This window comes from Phragmites australis, chromosome 10, assembly GCF_958298935.1.
Source record: "Phragmites australis chromosome 10, lpPhrAust1.1, whole genome shotgun sequence".
Taxonomy (NCBI): domain Eukaryota; kingdom Viridiplantae; phylum Streptophyta; class Magnoliopsida; order Poales; family Poaceae; genus Phragmites; species Phragmites australis.
Genome location: NC_084930.1, coordinates 26,758,379 through 26,782,668, shown reverse-complemented (window position 1 = coordinate 26,782,668; position 24,290 = coordinate 26,758,379). Strand labels below are relative to the sequence as shown.

Below are 24,290 nucleotides of genomic sequence, written 5' to 3'. Positions count from 1 at the left end.
GCTCTCCAGGATGCTTCCGAGTTGGTTAGGCGCTGCAGGGTTTGTTAGTTCCACGCAAAGCAGATTCACCAGCCAGCTTAGGCTCTTCAAACCATCCCCCTGTCATGGCCCTTCGCGGTCTGGGGGCTGGACATTCTGGGTCTATTCCCCCCGAGCAATCGGGGGCTATGAGTACCTCTACGTCGCCATCGACAAGTTTACCAAGTGGTCGGAGGCAGTTCCAGTTGTCAAGGTAACCAAGAACACGGCGCTTCAGTTCATCCGCGGTATCACAAGTCGCTTCGGCGTCCCGAACCGGATCATCACCGACAATGGCACTCAATTCACAAGTGCCCTGTTCGGGGACTACTGTGAGGACCTCGGCATCAAGCTCTGCTTCGCCTCCGTCGCTCATCCTCGGAGCAATGGGCAGGTCGAGCGCGCCAATGCTGAGATACTGAAGGGGCTCAAAACCCGGACCTACAACGTGCTCGCAAAGCATGGGAAAGGGTGGATCGACGAGCTTCTTGTTGTGCTATGGGCCAATCGGACCACGCCAAGTCGCGCTACCGGGGAGACTCCTTTCTTCCTTGTGTACGGCGCTAAGGCGGTCCTCCCATCCGAGCTCACTCTTGGCTCCCATCGGGTGCATGCCTACTCCGAAGGCGAACAGGAACCGCGAAGGCGCGACGATGTCAACTACTTGGAAGAGCGCCAGCGGCATGCCGTCGTCCGAGCAGCCCTCTACCAGCAAAGCCTGCAGTGCTATCATCAGCGTCACATCCGGGCCTGGTCTCTCGAGGTGGGGGATCTAGTTCTCCGACGCGTCCAATTACGCGAAGGAAGGAATAAACTGTCTCCTTTGTGGGAAGGCCCCTTTATCGTGATCGGCGTCCCGCGAGAAGGCTCTTTTTGGCTGGTTGCAGAGGACGGACAGTCGCTCCCCAATGCGTGGAACATCGAGCATCTGCGCAAGTTCTATCCGTAGGTGGCATATGCGTGCTTGGGCGAACCAGGCCGGGGGCTCCCCCCCCTGCCCAAGTTGGCCGGGGGCTACCACTAACCAGGTAAGTCACCCAGTCTTGTCAATATTGTCAATATATATGTTATCAATGTCCAATTCTTATTTCAAATTTTGCTTTTTCTGGAATCCATATGTTTAATCTATCTAGAGAGATGCTCGATTATGCGAGAAAAACTTGCTCTCTCATTTTCCCCACTGATAAAAGAATCCCGATCGGTATGCGCGCGGGCAGTCGCCGATGGCCTATGTCTGTCGTGGTAGGCTGTGGTGTCCGGTGTCGTGGCAGTGCCCCGGGCATCACCGAGCCTCTAGGGTTCTCGGGTAATCCTATCGCTCGAGCAAAGAGTAGTCCGGAGCCTAGGCCCTAGGGGCGGGCTGTCGGTGCTCGGTCTGGTCTGTCATGCCCGGGCGCCACCAAGCCATAGGACCTCTGGGTTATGCCTCTGCCTGTATAGTTCGCCGGTCCGGGTATTCGAGAGGTCTCGGGTCGAAAACGAGAGCAGTCTATAATGAGTACCGCACTAACAGAGCGCACCAAACAAAGAATCTTTCTATTTTCTTAAGTCACAAATCAACAGCCGAGAGCAAAAGCAGCTCGACCGCGAGGGCCACAGTGCCCAGGTCGCTGCTCGGGCCTAAGGGTCCTCGGGTGGTCCTACCGCTCGGGCATGAGTGGTCGGGATCACCTGGCCCCGGGCTCCCCATCACGCTTCCCAGTGCTCGGGTGCTCCGACCGAAGGAACCAAGTCCCCGGGCACCCCGAGCTCGGAGCACATACCCCTTCTGGATTGGTCGGCCGAAAAGCTGACAGTTGTCCGGTGAGTGGTTAAAGTCATACGAATCTACATTCAGCAATCTACTGTTCCCGAGTTATCCTCGGGGCCCTCATATTCTAATCTACTTGGCGAGATGGCCTCCTCGCGCACAAAACCCTACCCACGTGTCCGCTTTTCCCGGAACGGCAGAACGAACAGTAGAAAGATGTACCGTACGAACGGCAATGTCTGACCGAAGTCCTTCATGGTGGTCGTAGTGTTCGGTCCGCTTAAAAGTACCCCGGGCACTACCGAGCCTCTAGGGTTCTCGGGTAATCCTACCGCTCGAGCAAAGAGCGGTCGGGAGCCTAGACCCTGGGGCGGGCTGTCGGTGCTCGGTCCGGTCCGTTCTAGCCCGGGAACCACCAAACCATGGGGACTCTTGGTCGCATTTCCGCCCGCACGCGTCTCTGGTCTACTTGTTTGAGTGGTCGCAAAATGGGAAAGCATTCACTGGTCATGGCGTGCCCCGTGCTGGATCGACCTATCTCCCGAGCAAGGAAGTTCGTGCCTTTGTCTCTTGACTTAGCCGCTGCGGACTCGCGAGGGCTCGGGGGCCGAACGCGCGAAGAAGGCCTCACTACTCGGGCGATGAGTGGTCGGGGCGACTTCATTCTCGGGGAGGGAAAGGTCGGGCTCGGTCCGATTGAGTACTTCTCGGGACATCAAGTGAAAAGAACAGAGACTTCATCAAGCATCAGAGAGAACACTGGAGTTGCGACTCCAAAGAAAGGCTTCCATTATATTTAAAAAAGGACAGCTATTCTAAGGGATCACTCCCATATTTACATCAAGTCAAAGAAAAAGAAAAGTACAAAAGCCTAATCTAAGTCGGTGGGCTTGGGAGGCAGCAAGGAGTCCTCGCCGCTGCTGCCAGCGTCCGGCGGCGGCAGCGGCTCCCGCATGAAGCAAGCCGCCACCTCGGTGGCGACGCCCCAGACAGCCTCCTAGGCGGCCTCCTCCTCGGCCTCGACCACCCCTTCCCGAGCTGGCTCCAGCGAGAAGTTTGGGTCCCGGCTCCGATAGCAGGCCAGGACGTGCTTGGCCACCGCTTGGGCCAGACCACGCCCTTCCCGGGCAGCTAACTCCTGCACGGCCTGGGGAAGCGCCTTGAGTCACCGGCTGATCTCCTCGAAGCCGAGGGCGATGTGGCCAATGGTTGCTCGCTCCATCCCCTTCTCGCCCACGTAGACTCGCCCGAGCCCAGCCACCCTCACAGACCTCCGTGCCTACCGAAGGATGTCTCCCATCATCAGCTTCACATTGGTTCGCTCGGCGTTAACGGTCTCGAGCTCGTCCTTCAAGATCTGCAGCTACTCTTCAAAGCTCAGTCCCTCAGCCGTCCTGGTCGGCATGACGACGGGCGCCGAGACTTCGGCTTGCTTCTGCTTCACCTGCTCGGCGAGGGCAGAGAGGGCCTGCTCCCGACCAGTCAGCTCTAACTCCCACTTGGCAGCCTGCTCCTCCCGAGCAGTTAGAGCCGCCGACGCCGTAGCAGCCTTCGTTTCCCGGAGAGCCAGTTGCTCCTCCCGGGCATCCAGAGCTATCGCTGTGATGCCGACATCGGTCTCGCGGATCGCGACGTCCGCCTCCCGACGGTGGACTTCGGCGCGGCTCCACTCGACCTCATCCTTCTGGCGGGCTAAGTCTGCATGGGAGGCCTCCACCGCCTTCTCGTGCGGTAGGATGGTATCCTCCCAAGCCCGCACTAGTCGCTCCCTGGCGAGCAGCTCGGCGGCTTGCCGCCGCGATATCTCACCCTGACGGGTAGCTTCTTCTTACGCGGTGACGGCCTCCTCATGCACTTCGTCCAGGGTCGCCCGCTCCGCGTCTATCGCGCGCCTTTCCCTCTCATGGGCGGCACGGGCTGCGGCGACGCAGGCCTCCAAAAGCCGGCTAACCTCCGCCAGCCGATCCCTCTCCTTAACGAGGGCGGCGTGATCCGCCTCAAGCTGCGCCCGCTCCCTTGCCACGGCCGCCTCTAGGCGCTCGGGGTCCCCGATTACTGCCCCGTCGGCACCGCCCTTGCCGAGGCTGTCCGCCTCATCCTCGAAGCGCTCAGGGATGGCTCGGCCGGCTCCGGCTACTCGGGCGCGGCCTCTGCCATCGGTTCGGGGTAGAGCGGCCCCAGCGGCTCCCGCTCGGCCGGCGAGCTCTGTGGCTCTGGCTCGGTCGGCGCGCTCGGCTCAGTCGCGCTAGGCTCGGGGGCAGGAGCCGGCCTTGGCGCCCCCGGCCGTCCCTGGTCTCCGGCGGCGTCCCTCGGCGGCCTGAAAGCAAACACAGGTTAGTCCCCAACTCACTCCGGGTGAAACATGCTCGGGGAAAAGAAGAAACTTACGCAGTCTTCGGTCTTCGGTATTGCCATCACGATTCTGGGATCTTGAAGTCCGTGCCCGACAGTTTCGGCCCGGAATCTTCCCTCCGCCTCTTCAGCGGGGGGCTCTGCGGGGCCGCTGCGGAGCCCGTCTCTGGTGGCGGGCCGACTTGGGCAGTCGCTGTAGACGCGCTCCCGTGCCGGCCTTGGTCTCTGGGCTCCGGCGCCCGGGGCCTTGCCCCCGCCGAAGTACCCGTCACCGGCGGTGGGCCGGCTTGGGCACTCGCTGTAGACCCAATTGAGCGCCGGCCTTGGTCTCCGGGTTCCAGAGCCCCGGACCTCGCCTCTGTCGAGGACCCCGCGCCGGACGACTGGCCGCCCCGGCCTCCCTCCTTCGCAGAGCCCGCCGACGGGCGCGACCGTGGAGGCGACAGCGACGACGAGGATGTCGGCGTAGGCATGAATGCCCGGGGGGGCTTTCCTTTGTCCCCCAGCGCCGCCGCCGCTCCACTGCCGGTGGCGCTGCCTTCGCCGACCTGATGGCTGCTGCCTGCAGCAGCCCAACGACCGGCCTGCGGCCTACTGCCCGTGGCGCCCGCGCCGCTGGTCTACGCCCGGCCACCCGCGGCCCCCCTGCCGCTCGCCTACGGCCTGCTACTGGCGGCGTCCCCGCCGGAGGCCCTCGGAGCGCAGCCGGTCGCCTCATCTACCCCGGGAATCTGGATAGTCCCAGGGTTCCGGCGCCCTGGCCGGTCGACCAAGCCCTGGGCATCGAACTCGGGCAGCGTCGCTTGCAATGCCGCCCACCCCAGGTCCGTGCAGAGCGCTAACTACTCCCGGGGTAGCACCGCCCGGGTCAGGTCCTCCACGCCGGTCACCACTCGGAGCAGGCCCGCCAATGCCGCCTCATCCAGGTCCAAGTCCTCGCCGATCTGGGTCCTGGTGATGTCTTGGGGCCCAGTGTACATCCAGCAGGGGCGGGCCTGCTCCCGCAGAGGCGCCAGGTCGTCGATGCGGTTCAGCACTGGCCGCATCCGCTCGTCCTCTGCCGGCGGAGTCTCCCAGATCGATCTCTGAGGTTCCGCCACCACCTCCGGCAGCGTAAGGCGGTCGTGGGGGCTAACATCGACGTAGACCCAGTCGCGCCGTCAATCCTCCCATTTGCTCCGCAGCACCTGGGGGATGTACACCTCCGTCAAGACGTCCCGCAGCCGGAAGTTGCAGCAGCCGGCGACGTCCACGGTGGAGAAGCTTCTCTTCTTCCCGGCCGGCCGCAGGACGAAGAAGTGGCGGAACAGTGCCACCGACGGTGGCACCCTGATGAACATCTCGCAAAAATGCGCGAAGATCGCCAGAATGACCACCGAGTTCGGGCTAAGGTGCGCCATCTGAATTCCGAAGGTGTCGAGGATCTGGAGGAAGAAGGTGGAGAACGGCGGAACCAGCCCGGCCGCCACGAATGAGACGAAGATGATGATCCGCTCTGGCCAGTTCGTGACCAGCGGATAGCTCGTCAGCCTCACCGCCGAGGCCTCCCGCTGGCCCTCGGGCACCATCATCTTTTGCAATCTGTCCGCCGCCTCCTCATTGACCTCCCGCTCTCGGCATTGTGTCGGGGTGGGGGATGTGTTGGGACGGAGGGGCAAGAAAGGTGTGCTGATCGCCTAAGGGAGGGCGAGAGCTCAGGAGCGCAAGGAAGAAGAAGAAGGAGAAGACTTGATCGCAAAGACGGCGTAAAGAGGGGGGCAGTTCGCTCCCCTCCCCCTTTTATACCCCAGGAAATTCAAACATCGCCTGCCGCGGTGCGCTTGGCGTGACAGCTTCCTCAACCGGCGCAATCGCCAGGCGAATCTCCCTCAGGCCACGCGGTGGTCAGCGTTGCCAGGCACACTACCCTCGATCTGCGTGGTTGCCATGCACGCCGCCTACCTCGTTATCACGCGCCTCGGGAGTCGGCTGGACGCGCGTCTGCTCGTCTCCCCGTTGGGCCGTACCAGAAACCTGGGCCGGAGAGGCCAGCGCCTAAAAGCGCGCCACGTAGCGTCCGAGCTGGGTTCGGCCTCGATGACTATGAAGGCCCCATCCGCAGTCTCTGGGCCATCGCCTGCCAATGGGCCTAGGGGCTGCTGTCGGTGAATTAGGAACCAGGGGTCCCCGAATCCCGAGGCCAGGCCAGTAATCCGCCACGTGGCACCTTCCCGCAGGGTTCATCTCAACGAGGTACGGAAAAGATTAAGTCCCGAGAGAGGGCGCTCGGGGCCACAAGCAGTGGTCCCCGAGTACCCGGGTTCCCCGATGATCTGCGAAGACTAAATGACCGGGAAGAGAGTGCTCGGGGAGGTGAACAGTGACCCCCCGAGCACCCAAGTCCCCCGACGACCAGGAGAGCCGAGTACCGGGAAGGGTGTGCCCGGGGCTGCGAATAGTGGCCCCCTGGGCACCCAAGTACCCCGAGGACCCAAGGAAGGTAGTTCCAGGAGAGAGTGCTCGGGGCTGGGAACAGTGGCCCCCCGGGCACCCGAGTACCCCGAGGACCCAAGGAAGGTAGTTCCGGGAGAGAGTGCTCGGGGCTGCGAACAGTGGCCCCTAGGCACCCAAGTACCCCGAGGACCCAAGGAAGGTAGTTCCGGGAGAGAGTGCTTGGGGCTGCGAGCAGCGACCCCCCGAGCACTCGGTTCCCCGAGGACCCGAACAGTCAATTCCAGGAGAGAGTGCTCGGGGCCATGAACAGTGGCCTCCGAGCACTCGGTTTCCCGAGGACCAAGAGAGGGCGTTCCCGGGAGAGAGTGCTCGGGGAGATAAACAGTGACCCGCGAGCATTCGGTTCCCCGACGGCCCAAGAAATCCTCCGTCGGTGGCCCCCACAGGGGTCCAGCGTTGAGGTGTCAACTTGTGAAAGGCCCGATGCCACATTTAAGAGCGTGCGTGGCCTGTCACCTCCAACTGCTCCCGCCACGCTCGATGTCAATCCCTGCCATATTCTGACATAAGGGCGTGGGGACATTTAATGCACCGGTCCCATCCCGCGTCATCCGGCTCGCCTCGAGATAGCTTCGCAAGGCCCGAGGTGCCCCGTCTGCCGCCCTGCTGTGGCAGGCGTACAAGACCGAACGGGCACACCGGGCCGCTCTGTGGCTGCCCGGTGGGCCCTCTCCACGGCGCCCGTTGCCAGCGCCATTATGACGACTAAAGATCGGGCGGGGGCGCGTTTTCAACCCCCCATCACTTCGCGCAGAGGCCATGATGACTCCCTTTCCATTTATGGCGCCTTGGGACTCATGCCCTCCCTTTCGGGGCACGGTACCATCGGTGGGTATTTAAGGTAGCAGTAGGGCATGAACAAAGACAGGTGGATCGAATGTGAATTGTAGGACAACGCTTGAACTCTCAGACACTTGCCGAGAGATCGAAGAACATCTTCATACAAGTATAGAAGCTGAAGAACAAAGAGCCCGAAGCTCTAGGATAGACAGACATTCTTGTAACCGGCGACATTCCTGAGAGACATTCTCAGGGCATTTATAGCATTCACACAGGAGTAGGGTATTACACTCAGTGCGGCCTGAACCTGTCTAAAAATCCCTCCAGTGCATATACTGCGTTCTGCATCAGATCATTCCCCACCACCAGCCATTGCATTCATACTCATTTATTTCTCCAGCAAACATATTCAGAATCATCCCCTGATCGAATCTCAAAAAGGGGTCCCTCAGGATCCCTGCGATAGGAGTTAACCCTCCGACACCATCCGAGTTCGTATGAAAAAATTATAATTTTTTAAGATAAACTGTCATATATTTTCAGAGGCGGTTACTTATGTGAACATCTATAAAAATAACACTCCATTTTCATATACTGTTCACATAAGAAATGTGAAATGTCTCTGAAAATGATCTATTTTCACATACGGTTATTTACGTGAACCGCTTATGGTAATCGTACAATTTTTTTAGAGACGGTTCATATAAGAAACCGTATGTGGAAATAGTCATTTCCACATACGGTTTCTTATGTGAACTGTCTGTGGTAATCATATACCACAGACGGTTCACGTAAATATCTGCCTGTGAAAATAACTATTACACATGCGACTTCTTATGTCACCCATCTCTTAAAATCGCTCGGGCGGTTTTTGACCAGCCCATGAAAAACATTTTGAGTGTCTTAAAAAATAGTTTTTATAGGAGTGTCATGTGTCGAATATCCTAGGTTTTCGGTATATGAGGTGCTGAATACGGTACAAATTACCGTATTTGATACTTTGTGTGTCGAAAACAGTGGGACCGACTTGTTTTTTAACAATATATCGAAAATCTATTTTCAGTAAATAAAGTATCAAATATATATACTAAAATTATAAATATAATAATATATTATCTATTTTAAGAAATATATAATCGAATATGTTATCTACTTTTCATTTTTACCGGCAGGCTCTATATATCCCATGCTTGTAACGATAATTGGCTGCTGCGCTACGCATCTACCTACCCTTCGCTTACTCTCAACCACCTGACTCTGTTTTTCTATGACCAAAACGCTATACTAGCCCGGTCAACGGCTCAGATGCAGACCGGAGAGCCAATCTGGAACAAGGCAGGGGCTCTGTAGTCTCGGCGTTTAGAAAAGCCCGACCATTCGATTGCGTCCGGGGTCACTTATCTGGAAGAAATCGAACTGTTTTGTTCGAAATTCACTTGGTCGGGTCAAATCTCGATGGGTACCTAGGGCATGTTTGGTTGCCCGCGTGCTCTCAGTCTGACTGTATGAGTCATACAGGCTGAGTTGAGACAGGCTGGGAAGATGCAGTAGGGTCTGTTTGGTTGGCTGCATGTGTTCAGTCTGGTTGAGAAGAGATTGTGTTTGGTTGTCTGTACGAGTATATGTTGTAATACAAAGGAACTCACTTTTTTACCAAATAACCTAGATTGAAAATATTTTTATAAATTAGTATATCACCGGATAAAAATATTAGTGAATTTTTACGATTTTTTGAGAATTTTAATTAAATATTGACTTGAGCTTTTTAGATCAAACTAATTAAAATGGGTTGTTAGTGACCTCTAATTTATTCACGAAAATATTTAGAATTTTTGGACCTCTAAATAAAATCGAAAGTTAAATAAATAAATTCATATACACAGTGTATTTGCATCTTTCCGGCCAGGCCCGACGGAAACGGCCGATTCCAGCGTTTCCCCGAGCCTGGCTGGGTGCATACAACTGCATGAGCGGGTGCAGACCTCAAGCGCTGACCCAGGCATCCAAACAAACTTCTGCGTGAGCAAACTGCATCGACGGGTGCATGCACGAGCTGAGCCACCCATCCGAACACGTCCTAAAGAATCGGCTATGTTTCTGTCACGTGCAGAAGGCTCTCGTGCGAACAATCGTGCAAAATTTGTAGGTGCCTGCGCTGACCAAACTACTGATCCGTCCCGTCCGCCGAGTGCAGCCGGCCACCCGGAAAGCCAGCAAAACCAAGGATGTGTCTGTTTTACGCATAGTTTTATAGAGCTGAATTGTATAGATTAGCTAATTAGAAATAGATTAGTAAAAGATATATTTATTAATTATTTGTTTGTCTATAATTTTATGATACTGACATGCGCGGATGCCAATGTTGATATTATAATTGATTATTTATTTAAAGATTATTTTATGATACTAACATATCAACTTATCTATATATATAAAAATTCTAAATGTTGTATTTATCGGGTCAGACTGCAAAGTGCTTTACTCTTAAATCAAACTCCAAAACAATAAATATAACCATACAAATAATCAAATACGTTTCTCGTATATACGCATCCACTACCAGACTCAAACACACCAAGTGCTCACAGGCGCGGCGCACGCGGTAAGCAACACTACGCCCCCACCACTGCAGCTCGGCGAACTCGTGGTTTCCGGAATAAACAAAGCGAGAAGGTACTTAAAAAACTCGCGCAAAGACGACCAAACCCAGGACCAAAACGGCAGCAGCCGGAGCCGAGAGCCCGAGACGACCGCAGCGCAGAGAGCCAGCAGAGCAGCCGCCACCGCATCCAAACCCGCGAAGGGGGGCGGCCATGTCGGTGGGTTGCGGGCTGGAGTGGGTGGTGTGCCTGGGCTGCACGCGGTGGGCGTGGAAGCGGCTCACCTACATCGGCGCCTACGACAGCGAGACGTGGCCGCCGGCGTCGCCCGCCGACTTCGAGGCCGTCCCGCGCATCTGCCGCGTCGTGCTCGCCATCTACGACCCGGACCTCTCCAACCCCAAGTTCGCGCCGCCCGGGCGAGGGTACGCCGACGTCGACCCCAAGGGGGTCGTCAAGCGCGCCAACTACTGCGACGTCGGTTCCGCCTGCCCGCCCTACATCGTCTACGTCGACGAGGCGCACAAGGAGATCATCCTCGCCGTGCGCGGCCTCAACCTCGTCCGCAACGCCGACTACGAGGTGGTTGTCCGGCGAGAGACAGGCGATTGTTGCTTCCTAGAGGCGAGATTTGACGGGTTCTCTTCACGGCACAGGTGCTGATGGACAACAAGCTCGGGATGCAGATGTTCGACGGCGGGTACGTGCACCACGGCCTGCTCAAGGCCGCCAAGTTCATCCTGGAGCTGGAGACGGAGACACTGCGGGACCTGCTGCGGCGGTACGGGCCCGAGTACAATCTCATCTTCGCCGGCCACTCGCTGGGCTCCGGAATCACCGCACTCATGACGGTGTTGGTGGTCAACAACCGCAAGCAGTTCGGGAACATACCCAGGAGCCAGATAAAGTGCTACGCGCTCGCGCCTGCTCGGTGCATGTCACTCAACCTCGCCGTCAAGTATGCTGACGTGATTAACTCCATCGTGCTGCAGGTACGACCTCGTGTTCAATCTTAAATGGTGGTGGTGTCGTGGAAACGTTAGATGTCGAATTTGCTAGTCTTTGCACAATTGGCATGTTTGATGGTTTTTTTTTTGGGGGGGGGGGGGGGGGGGGGGCGGGGAGGGGGAGGGGAGGAGGAGCAATTTGGTCAAATGTGCTTTGCTTGTGTCCTGATTGGAATGTCTGGGAAAGGTGAGGTAGATTGATTGTACAGAGCGGTAGGAACTATGTGGCTGGAGTTGTGCCCTGACGAAAGGTTGTTTAGAGGTGGTTAGTTCGTATCTATATATGATTCCATGCCATGTTTAATTTCCATAAACCGCTAACCAAGTAGTAAATTGTATCATGTTTTCCACATTTCCCTGATGGGGCCATGAATTGTTTTATGCGGCATGTTGAATTTATTGGGTACAAATTTTATTTCTGAAGAAACTTCAATAATGCACTTGGCCACGTATTGTGGTATTTGTGGTGCTGCAACTTGCGCAGCGGCTCTATGTTGGTTGCTGCTCTGTTGCCATCATGTTTCATTCTGAATAAGTGAACGGTTCATGAACTCAACTAATCGTAGTTGCCACTTTTAAGGTGAAAATTTATCATCTTTGGTACTAATTACATTGTGATATCTTGTGAAGCTTATTCACTCACTGTATGGTGTATTTTCCAGGATGACTTTTTGCCAAGAACGCCAACACCATTAGAGTATATTTTTGGGTCTATCTTCTGGTAACTTGATCCCATTCATTGTCTGCAAATGCTTATGTAGCTCTACTTTCTTTCAGTAAAAACACTGCATGCAGTGATCAAATTTTTCACCAGGCCTTTATGCTTTGGACAGCTTGCCCTGCTTGCTATTCGTCATTTGCTTGAGAGATACATTGAAACAAGACAAAAAAAAATTTAAAGATCCAAGAAGGTTGTATGCTCCTGGGAGAATGTATCATATTGTTGAGAGGAAATTTTGCAGGTAATTGGTGTCTTTAGATAGTACCTGCTAATTACTGTTTTTTGTGTGTTTATATTGTAAATAATAAATAATAAACCTACACTTCTGGGATAAGGAAGCTCCAGCCTGTTGCTTATTATTGATACTGCAGCTCTTTCATGATTTAAAGGAAGGATTTTTAGTCATTGTGTTTTTCTAATAGAAACAGAAAAGCTTCAACCTTCTCATTCTTCAGAGCCTGGATGCTCCAATCATAAAATTCATCATTCACTACTGCTCAATGACATGCAATTCACAGCTAGTGAGGATTGATGAATACAAACTTCATGTATTCCTTTATATTGTTTGAACAAATGAAGCATAGCCTGTTTTCCTCAATTGCGCGTAGATTCTGCTGGTCAATGACAAGATAAAGTGAACTAGATAAGAAAAATAAGGTATAGAGTACATAAGCCTAGTACAGATAGAGTATTTCAAAATTGATTAGCAACAGCTGGCAATCTGTCTCATCACATAAGCTAGAGTAGATATTATTGGATAATTAGATTTTTGGTTTATTATGTTGGAAAATGATTCATGCCAGTACCTAGATCTGATGTACGTTCCCACAGCAGTCTGCATAATACATGTATGACCAGAAATTTCATGAGAAATCTTAGAATATTTTTGAGATTTTTTTTTTTTTGCATTGTACACATAAGGTGCCTTTTCACATTTAGAATGACTACAGTGCTATTCATATGTAGATGTGGAAGATTCCCGCCTGAGGTCAGAACTGCTATTCCAGTGGAAGGACGATTTGAGCATGTTGTTTTATCATGCAGTACCACTTCTGATCATGCCATTGCTTGGATTGAGCGAGAATCACAAAAGGCTTTAGAGGTATACACACCTTATACTACATGTTACTGATTTATTTTAGCAGTTTCCCATTAACTTCTTTTTTAGAAAGCTGCATGCAGCAGATTGATGACATATTTATCTGATTGTGAAATCTAGTCCATCTTATACTTATGTTGATATGTCAGTGTACCGTTTTACAAGAAATTTAGGAACAACGGGAGTGAAAAGCCCTACGGTATACAACAAAAGCAGCAGCAGCAGCCTTTGTCGGTGTACCAGGAACCAGGGGTCCCTGAGTCCCGAGACCGGGCCGGCCATCCGCCACGCGTCACCATCCCGCGAGGTCCGCCCTGCGAGATAAGAAGAAGCTAAGTTCCGGGAGAAGGTGCTCGGGGCCGCCGCCTCTGGTTCCCGAGCACCCCAGTTCCCCGATGATCCGCGGAGTCCAAGTACCGGGAAGGAAGTGCTCGGGAGATAGTGCTCGGGGCTGCACGTGGCAGCCCCCGAGGACTCGGTTCCCCGAAGGTTTCCCCCAGTGCTCGGGAGAGAATGCTCGGGGCTGCACGTGGCAGCCCCCGAGGATTCGGTTCCCCGAAAGTTTTCCTCCAGTGCTCCGGAGAGAGTGCTCGGGGCTGCACGTGGCAGCCCCCGAGGACTCGGTTCCCCGAAGGTTCGCGCAAGATCGTCCGACGACCCGAAGGGTCCCGTCGTCGGGGTGTCAGCCAGTCAAGGGCCCAATGCCGCATTTAATAGGCACGCGCGGCCTGACATCCTGACATCCTGACAATCTCAGCTGCCCACGCCCTAGTGTCAGACCCTGCCATGCTCTGGCAGGGGGGCGTGGGTCCATTAAATGCACGGGTCCCGTCCGGTTTCACCCGGGTGCCTCGGGATAACATTGCCAGAATCGAAGCGCTCCGCCTGCCACCCTGCCTCGGCAGAAGGACAAGACAGGGTGGCGCACCGGGCATCTCTGCGGCTGCCCGGTGGGCCCTCTTAATGGCGCCGGAGGACCTCCGCAGTGGCGGGTGGTCGGATGCACGCCGCAATTTTCCACCGCCCTTGTCACTTCGCCAAGACGGAATGATGACGCCTTTCTCCGTGGCACCTTGGTATTTGCGCCCCCTCTTTCCCATTCTGGATAAGTCGAGGTCGGCGCGCCTATAAAAGGAAAGGATGGAGAACTCAAGAAGCTAGGAGGAGACAGACGGGAAAACAAGGTGAACAAGGCAAGGAAGCCCAGATCAAAAGGCGAAGAACATCACAAACAAGCTCAAGCCAAGCTCGAACAGAGGCTGAGCTCTCTGTAAGCAGCTCACCCCTGTAACCAGATACATCCTTGAAGAATTCCCTTCAAGGAAAGGTATAACACTCACACAGGAGTAGGGTGTTACGCCTCCGTGCGGTCCAAACCTGTCTAAACCCCGGTGCACCCATCTTTCTTGCACTAGGTCGATCATCTCCCACCACCAGCCACTGCATTTATTTTCGTTCCCATTTATTTCCCCGACAAGCTCGTTCAGGATCATCCCCCCGGCCGAATCTCTAAAAATGGGTCTCTCGGGATCCCTGCGACAGGAGTTCATCCTCCGACAGTATTTGTCCCAAGCAAGTTGGGATAGGCTAGAGATGAAACCCACAAGATCCAACTAAAAAGATGATAAAAAAACAATAATGATAATAATAATGATGATAATAAAGGTAGTAGGGGGATATGTAAAATAAATATCTAATATAAGAATAAAAGAATATTACAAGATATGTACTGACTCCATAGTAGGGGGATTCAACTAGAAATTATGGAGCCATGTTTGCATGACTAGCTTCATATATGGTTTTGCCATATGGATAACCAGGGAAAACTCTGCCCAAACTGTCTTTTCCATGCAGCTATGGACAAAGTCCTATTTTGAAATAGTCTTATTCCTATGAGCCAACAGGATTAGAGTTTCATCTTCACTCCCAAAAAATTTGGAACCAAGAAATTCTTTCTGTGAAGTAGATTCAGTGTATTCAACCTATCTTGGAGAAGCCGAAGAACTTGTGCTTTCTCATGTAACATGTTTTCCTAATCCATTTAAGATCCCTTGGGACCTTTGTTTATCAATTAAGAATTTAAGACGGAACAGACCTGTTGTGAAAGGTCTCATTAGTCATTACACTCTTTCTGTTCAAGTGATCCCAAAATGCTGCTAGAGAAGTGAGCTGAGAAGAAGGGATTGGCAAGAGCTTAGTATCATGAATCTGGATCTAACAGATTTAGTCAAGTTCCATGACGCTACTGACAAAAGAGTACCATGCTGTGGTTATAATATACTCATCCATTGTGTACACTTAAGAAGCCACAAGCTCACAGCAATAAATGGACTGCTCTGATGTACATATGGGTAATGAGTCAAAGCTTGCTGCTTCTTCCTCCAATTTTTCCTGAGCTGTGAACTAATATTACGTAGCGGTTTGGCCTCATCTGATAATTCATAAGTAGCACATAGTAAGTGTAAGTTGGATGACCTCGTAGGATGTATTTTTTGTCTGTGATTTTGTGTACTCAAACTAGCCCTACATAGTAAGACAATTTTGTAAGTTGCTGCATACTTTTAGATAAGAAGGATAAACAAGCTAGATGTGCTTGTAGCTTTATTGCAAGATCTGGAAGCATTAGTTTCCTTATTATTTGAAATTTTAGCCAATAACAGTTTTTGATAAATGAAAAGGATGCGCGAACTCTGGGCAAATGTTAGATTTGGTTTCCCTAGGGTCTCCAAGTAACGGTGCAAAACTTTTCTTGCACAGAAATGTAACTTTTTTGATGGATTTGTGGGGATTTATTTACCTAAGTTTGGATTAGTAAACTTGAAGTGGGACATACATGTTTGAGATTTGGCCTTGCCCATTTATCCTTTTTGCTTCTGTTATTTTTCTCTTTTGCACATTTTTCTTCGGTAGGAGCTAGTGTAAGAATTAGGAAGTAAAGCTTGCTATGTCATCATGGTTTTTTGTAGTAAAGTATGTAGGAAGATGATCTAGCTTTTACTAATGATGAATTGACTTGATAGAGAGGAGGCGATTGCAAACAAAGTGTTCAGAAATACACATCTTTATAACAGCAAACATTGCAGAGCTCCTATGTGCTGGAACTTGTGGTTGGTTAGAAGCGCCAAGTTCTGCAGTGAATATTTGTTTATGATTACAGCTATATCTTTTTCTCAGCTAATGATGGGAAAGGAGAATGCAATGACTCCACCTCCGCAACAAAAGATGGAGAGATTGCAAAGTTTTGAGGAGGAACACAAGAATGCCCTGCAGAGAGCGAAGACCTTAGATGTTCCTCATGCTGCAGATCTGTCTGAAGAAGAAATTCAGGAGGGTGCTAGCACTGCGACACCCTCTGATACTTACGTTTTTAATTCATCAGGAAGAACCAGTTGGGACGAACTGATGGATAAGCTTTTCACAAAGGACGAGGATGGGAAACTTCTTGTGAATAAGGATTTTGTGGCGAGGGACATTGTTGTTGAGTAACGATGATTCTGAGACTACTCTGCTTGTGGTAGTTCATTCATTTAGCTGGCTGTATAAAAGAGTAAGTTGTGGTTATCATGTAAAAAACGTCTTTTTGTGATCGAGTCATTTTTCATATAGAGAAGAGGAGCCCTAAAATCATTAGTGCCAAGGACTCTCTCTTATATGTAGACTTCATCTGTGCAATTTTGGACTTTAAAAGTCTAGTAAATTTATCAATACAGGATTTGAGCATTGTCCCCGGCAGTGGATCACAAATTCAGGATTTATTCAGGCAAAGCTAAATAGATTTATTCTTCTGAATGTACTTCATTTTTTTGTTCATTTTATATGATAGGTCCTGCATATTCACATGAATTTTGAACCAAAATTCTGCACAAGAGGACCTCAGATAAATCTTGTGCCTACTCATTTAGCTTCAGTGTTGGACCATTGAACAAATCTTGTCTGGGTAAACTTGGTAATCATTGGGCAGTAGATGATGTGCATAGAGAACCCCACATATATGCATTGTTTTGTTATAATTTTATGATAATGACATCTGGAATGTAGTAAAAAAAAATACTAACGCGCTGCCCTAGCTGATCCATTTCCCCAGATATGGAAGAGCAGAAACCGTGCATCAATGCAGAAGGAACACCATGAGGAAGCGATTCAGGTCTAGCCGTCTGATATACTCTGGTCACAAATACTTATGGTTTGTTTGTTTGAATTTTTGTTCTTGCTTTTTTAAAAAGCTGTGTTTTTGGTTTTGCTGAAAAGTTTTTTTTTTATTATTAGTTTTTACAATAGTTTTTTCTTCTTAGCATAATACTTCTCAAAAAAGATCAACTATCTTTTCAACTTCTAGTTTATTCCTTTAGAAATGGGTTTCTGACTTCTTTAGAAATTATTTTTCAATAAATCTATTTGTTTGTGTTTTTGATTTTTAGGTTTCTGATAAAAGTAGAAGATAGGAACGTGCTGAAACAAACATGCTCCTTTTTTTTATAGCGACATGATCTCAACCTTAGAGCCTCTTAACCTTAGAAAAATCTCTGAAACAAATTAAAGTAAGATCTATACAAGCAAGAGCACTTGCCATTGGTCGCATACACAAAGACAACAAGTCAATGGAAAAAAAACTCTTGCCCATCTTCCAGCGTCTCTTCGCATTTGGGAACACTAAAACTCTGAAGCTTCAATGGTTCACACAGACAGCAGTATCAAGAGCTGTGACAGTGACCCCTCACGAGACATTGTCCAAGAGAGCTTAACGTTGCACAGTAGAGTTGGGTCATGGCAGTCCCAATCCGCATGGCACCCAGTCATGTGCATGCACGCACCGGTGCTCGTTTGTTCCTGACAGGTTATGGGCGAGCAGATAGATCATAGATGGATTGTATCATGGATGGATGATCTATCGAACTGTGCAACTGTCCAATCCTGTGTGACTGGCAATGGATCGTGTGATTGCAACGTGCATTCACCGCACGTAAGCACAGAAAGTTCGTGCTCAATTGCGCTGTTTATGTATAGCAGCTGTCCTGTCTTATTTTTTTGGCGATATCATTGTCGGTGAATCTAAGAATTGTATTGTCTCTTTAGAGAATACGGATGAGAGTGACACATCTTGACGTCAACCGAGGCAAGTTCACAAAAGATGGAGGCTTTACAGAGGCCAATAAATCATCTAGCTCCATTTAGCTTGAGTTTGAACTGAAAAATAAAATGCTCACCAGGTACATAAATGCAAATTCGACATATGGTGTGCCATGCACAAATCTAATGAAAATTTGGAATCAAAATCAGAATAGTGCAGTGTTGTGATACTGAGGCCTCATGTTTTCATAGAGTCAGTGTTAGAATATATGAGGTTGACCTATTACATTTGAGTAATTCTAAATAAATCTTAAATGTTCAACTAAATGGTGTGGGGTGTATCTTTTAGCCTCACTTTATTAGTGGAAGTGAAGAGAGATCAACTTATAAGGAATTCTCTCATTCATCCATTTAGCATGTGTGGATGAAAGGACTAGGACAACACGCGCGCGCGCTCGCGTCGCCGGGCCGTGGACGGGGACACATGGCACGAAATCGATCATGTTTAGTTGCTTGCGCATATGCGGCCTCATTTTACAGTTTTCTTCTTTTTGCTGCGTGGGCAAACAAATATAGTTTGACCGTTGTGCGTCTCAACCGTGTAATTCTTTATATATATATCTGCTAGCCACCGCTACAAAGCGTATACACAGTTAGGGTTTTGTCTATTTTCTCTTTAATGTCCCGTTGCATCGGCGTGCACTGATGAATAGAAGAGCAAGTCTCCGAAATCTATCGCTCTTGGGATCTTGAACCGGGAGAGGACGAATAAAGTTTTTAGGAAGCGCTCGACGCGACTGCTCACGGTCTGCTTCCTCTACATTGTCGGGTACGTATATTGCAATCTATTATATATTACATATCTTGTCGAAGCTTATCAGGCTTATCGAAATCTTATCGGGGCTTGTCAGATCTTGTCGAAATCCTTATCGGAAAGCTAGTTAGTATAGTCGGGGCTCGTCTGAGCTTATTGTTTGCATATGTTTTTGTTCATATTATATTTAAGAATTGAATTAAATTAAATCTGAAAATACTATTTTTTTCAACAGTTTGCTCCATGTTGGGAAGAATTACTCCCGCAGAAATTCTATGGAATTCACCCGTTCCCGCAGGAATTCTGTGGAATCTAAGCTGGGCCGAATGGCCAAACAAGGATGTCTAGGAGGAATTAGTTTGAAAGACAACAAAATTTGAGCTGAAGAGAGCTTGAAGGTGACTGGGGAAGCCTCATCAGTCTTGTTAGTATGTTCTTAGGTAGTACAGAAATTATTATTATTATTTCTTGGAAAAGGGGCTTTTTATCGGGCCCCGACTTCTGTAGAAGCCAATCAACCAGAGTATCACAGATTGTAGACAAAAGAAAAAAGCAAGAACACAACAGCCAAGCAATCCTCCAAATCATAGTAACTCTGCATCGAATGTACTAGGCAGTAGGCAACATAGTACAGAGATTATCAATCAAGCAGAATATAAAATAGCATCTTGTTTGTTGTAGTTGAGTCGGTACTGCATCATGTTCACTCCCGTTTGTTGGCTAGCTAAAACCTGATCTTTTTCCTACTGAAGCTGCCAGCTAGAGAGAGAGAGAGAGAGAGAGAGAGAGAGAGAGAGAGAGAGAGAGAGAGAGAGAGAGAGGATCATGTGAATGGATACCGAAGGGTACAGAGAACAGATTTGGTTCAGCTGCTTTCCGTGACTACCACTGCAAGACTGACTGCAACGATGATTGTAATGCTACGTATGCAAATACACGGCTCATGATTGTAGCAGCACTACATGGCGCGCGCACACTTGAAGTGTCAGAGAATCTGAGTCAGAACTCATGAGTCACGTGCACCCTGTTAGGTCCAGCCGCACCACTTCTGCATGCATGCATCCGAACGAGCCTGGCCATCCATCTGTCCGACTGATTCGGCGAAATCTCTCTGACTGATCCTCCTGTAACCACCGAGTTAATTTTAATGCCTCCAAGACCGAGCCATGAGCACACTTTTCCACACTACTGTACAATTTTCGCCAAAGCCCAACCCTCAATACAAACTCCATATAATTTCGCCATGATACTCTATTTTTCAAATGGGACCATATAATTTGTAATGCGTGTTACGATGTGCTCCCTTAGTTTCAAAATGTAAGATGTATTTTATTTTGAAAAAGTTAAATTTTATAAGTTTTGACTGATAATTAGTTAAATTATATACATATTTACTATACAAATTTTATTTGAATATATTTGTATATCAAAGTATTTTTAATATGATGTTAGTTTTATAGTAATTTATAATATATTATAAGAGAAAAATACCGATTAAAATTTACTTTTGATGTTTTTCAAAATAAAATACTTCTTATATTTTTTAACGGAAAAAACTATTTATTACTAATGCACACTGTTCTAAGATGCTTTTGCCTAGCTAGCCCGCCCGAGAAACGGGATTACCATAGCTGCACTTGTTTAAGCATGATCAAGGGCCGGAGAAGTGATCGATAGTAGTGCATGAGTGACTGCATGCATGCGCTAGATTCTTCACACAGTTGACAGAAAGATACTTGTAGCGCAGCATATTTTTGTGGGACATGAGACAACGCACTTGGAGCTGAGAAACCAATCAGGTCAGGTGATTGATTGGATCCAAGCTCGGCATCGTCAATTTTCACGACGGAAGAGACAATTGGACAGGGACCGATCATCGAAAAACTAATGCAGGGCTAGGTTCAAATCGCTAGGACTAGCAATCTGCTTAGCATATGAAATTCAGGTGCATTCGCAGTAGACTATCACGCTACAGTGCATTCAGTTCGAGGCATGTTTATCTGATGAAACTAATCCTTTGTCTCTGTGTGGTACACTTGCAATAGAACCGCTTGTCAAGCTGAACATTCATTTCTCAATTAGTCACAGGCTGGGCGAAAATCCAAATTTACACAACATACACGACCGTATTTGTCAAAATAGATAACATGTCAGCGTATTTACAATTTTAGTATCCGTATTCGACACACCATATGCCGAATATGGGCTATAGTGCTATATTCGGCACACGGTGTGCCGAATATGGCACTATATATGTGCTGAATATGGGCTGTAGCGTCGTATGTGGGTCCGCGCCAGGGACGATGGCACGGACGTTGGACGTGTCCGCGCCATCATGACTGGCGTGGACACGGGCATCCGAGCCATTGTATGTGGTGCGAAGTGACGTCCTCCCGGCTCCGCTTCTTTTGCTTTTTTCACATTGTGCTTTTGATTTTGTCGCATCGCTGTCGCTTTGGTGTCTTCCTGTCTGTGATTTTGGCCGGCGGTGCGTCATTTTGTTGCGATGCTTTCAGCGCGTCGCCTGCCGCCTGCTACAAAATGAGGAGTGAGCAGCAGAGCGCAAGGCAAGGAGCAGAGCGCGAGGCGAGGAGGAGCAGCAGCACGAGATCAGTTATGTCGTTTGATGCCATGTTGTCATTTCATTTAATTACCAACTTTCATCAAAATTTAAAATTATTTGCTAATTTAACTATCATTTGATACCGGCGTATTGTCATTTCATGTAATTGCCAACTTTGAACAAAATTTGAAATTATTTGCTAATTTAAATGTACATTTCAAATTTTGTGGCTCTCATCCCAGCGGCCTGGTGGGTGTGTGGCCCTCATCGCAGCTGGCAAATAATTTCAAATTTTGTTCAAAGTTGGCAATTACATGAAATGACAACACGTCGGTTTGAAATGTACATTTAAATTAGCAAATAATTTCAAACTTTGTTGAAAGTTGGTAATTACATGAAATAAAAATACGTCGGCATCAAATGACAATTAAATTAGCAAATAATTTTAAATTTTGATGAAATTAAATAAAATGACAACACGGCATCAAACGACGTAATTGATCTCGCGCTGCTGCTCCTCCTTGCCTCGCGCTCTGCTCCTTGCCTTGCGCTCTGCTGCTCGCTCCTCATTTTGTAGCAGGTGGCAGGCGACGCGCTGAAAGCATCGCAACAAAATGACGCACCGCCGGCCATAATCACAGACAGGAAGACACCGAAGCGACAGCGACAAAATCAAAAGCACGATATGAAAAAAGCAAAAGAAACGGAGCCGGGAGGACGTCACTTCGCGCCACATACAATGGCTCGGATGTAGGCCGTGTCCGCGCCAGTCATGATGGCGCGGACACGTCCAACGTCCGCGCCATCGTCCCTGACGCGAACCCACATACGACGCTACAGCCCATATTCGGCACACCGTGTGCCGAATACGGTTGATATTCGGCACACCGTGTGCCGAATATGGGCTACGGATGCTAAAATTGTAAATACGCTGACATATTATCTATTTTGGCAAATACGATCGCGTATGTTGTCTAATTTTAGATTTTTGCCCACAGGCTGACAGGCCTCCGTTCACTCCATGTCAAATCATCACTCATCAGAGTCCTTGACCGTTGCCGCACTATGATCTGGACCACGTGCATATATGATGAAATTTCTCTAGGGGATTCTGCCCTAGCTCTTTCTTTTTTGCCCCTCTCTCAAGTCTCAAAGGCATAATAAAGTAGGATAGAATCTTTTATCTCTAGATAGTAGCATTGGTAAAAAAAGAGTTTTAATCATCCAAGATAAATCAACAGGTTGCTAGATAGTAACATTGGTAAAAAGAGTTTTAATCATCCAAGATAAATAAACAGGTTGCTTGCTTGTTGCATTCTAGATTGTTTCTTGTCTTTTCGTTTTGGGTTGTGGCCTTGGCGTCTCCAATGTATATACCGTCACGGGTTCTAAGTTGTGCCCTACTAAACTGGTGAAAAATGCCACAATGTATAGGATCTTATTGGCCCATAAGCAGAGCCCCACTCCAGAATAAGAAAAAAACTAGCCCGTTCCAACCATTGTTCCTCCACACGAGGCCAAACCCCCTTTGTTCTCTACTTTGTCCCCCTTCTCTCCATGGCGACAAAGCACGACAACCCCATCCCTGGCATATTTGTGTTGCCTTCATGCAATGGGATCCGGCGGAGATGGATGTTCGGATCCGACGACGATAGCGTCGTTCCGTACCTCGAATCTTGTGGCAATGTCGAGGGCCTTGTACCTCACCTTCATGCGGCCATCCCTCTCCCTTCTAGAGCATGGTAACCCCATCCCCCCCCCCACCTCCATGTGGCGGGTCTAGAGCAAATGACCACCGGTGCTCTCTTCATTGTTGTCTCCTAGTGACGGTGATGTTGCAGAGGTGTGCTGTTGTGATCAGGGAGCTTGTAGGTTGGGCACCAAATTGTGGTGAGCTACGCGAAATGCATGGGTCTACCTTCCTTTCAGAGACACATTCCTGGATCCACAAGGAAAGCTATCTCAGTAAAGATTATGCCTTATGATTGATGTATGTGATGCAGATGATGCAATTTCATTGATCTAACTATTTCTAATAGGGATTAGAGTGATATGTTAGCTCTATTGAGTGAGGTTCAATGGCAAATTCCACCCATCCGTGCAGTGTCCATGGGCTCCATCGCATCTGATTACCAGAGGCTTCGGGTTGAGAGTGTTTGCTCAAGGCTGGACCTAGTCTCCCTGGCATATTTGTGTCGCCTCCGTGAGACAGGATTTGACAAAGATGGTTGTATGAATCTGGTGACAATGGCGCCATTCCTTACCTCAGATCCGGGGGCGACGTCGAGGGCCTTGTCCCTCACCTCCAAGCGGCTAGACCTAGAGCAGACGATGGGTGCGTCGAGGGTGCCGCCGGTGCACCAACCCTATGTAGCTCCCAACGATGACGGTGTCCTTGACCGCATGTTATTCCTTGCTTCCTTTATTTGAGAGCTCGTGGCGAATCAATTGCTGATGTGCTGTGAGATAAGCAAGAGAGAGGAGAGAAAAAAGCTTGTGTCATTTGTTATTCTGTGGGAGCGCGTGCCAAGCATGGAGTCAGCTCATTGATTTTTTTTTTTTCTGCTAGAACCAATTCGCACAATGTATAGGATTTGGTGCAGGCTTAGGACCAGGTTTTGAAGCACACTAGAGACACAATAGCCCCTATGGTCCTCTTGCAAGAAGATTTGTGTTAGCACCAAATAGAAGTTGCTACCATTGTCTCAACAATCAACTCTCAAGTCCTTGCATACTAAGACTATCTTGTTATCCCTGCCTCGTATGTCATGATAATGTTGTGGTCCCACTAGCAGGCAAAGATTCAAGTCCAAAGGCCCACACGAACCAAAGCACTACCAATACCAGCACCACGCACAAACTCTTTCAAATGTACAAACTTAGTGCATTTTATATGAACCTCACGAGAAAGGAGAAACTATTCAATCCTCTTTGGAACATCTACAAATTTCATGTAAAAACTGCTTAAACCCCACAACATGCATGTGGAAAAAGGGAGGGATGTTACTGCGTCTGAAGCAAGATGT

General features: G+C 49.3%; 1 protein-coding gene across 2 annotated transcripts; it reads left to right on the top strand.

Annotated features, from left to right (window-relative positions):
- The first annotated feature begins 9,978 nt into the window (after positions 1 to 9,978).
- Positions 9,979 to 16,547, top strand: LOC133930506 (uncharacterized). Of its 2 annotated transcripts, none has more exons than XM_062377167.1 (6): positions 9,979 to 10,575; positions 10,650 to 10,985; positions 11,663 to 11,721; positions 11,834 to 11,962; positions 12,688 to 12,823; positions 15,841 to 15,988. In XM_062377167.1, exons 1-6 carry the CDS (start codon positions 10,207 to 10,209, stop codon positions 15,886 to 15,888), a joined length of 1,077 nt encoding a protein of 358 aa, XP_062233151.1. In that variant the 5' UTR covers positions 9,979 to 10,206; the 3' UTR covers positions 15,889 to 15,988. The 2 variants fall into 2 exon arrangements, with proteins under 2 accessions (XP_062233151.1, XP_062233150.1); XM_062377166.1 differs by lacking the exon at positions 15,841 to 15,988 and adding an exon at positions 15,995 to 16,547 and having other exon boundaries at positions 9,982 to 10,575.
- Positions 16,548 to 24,290: the final 7,743 nt, after the last annotated feature.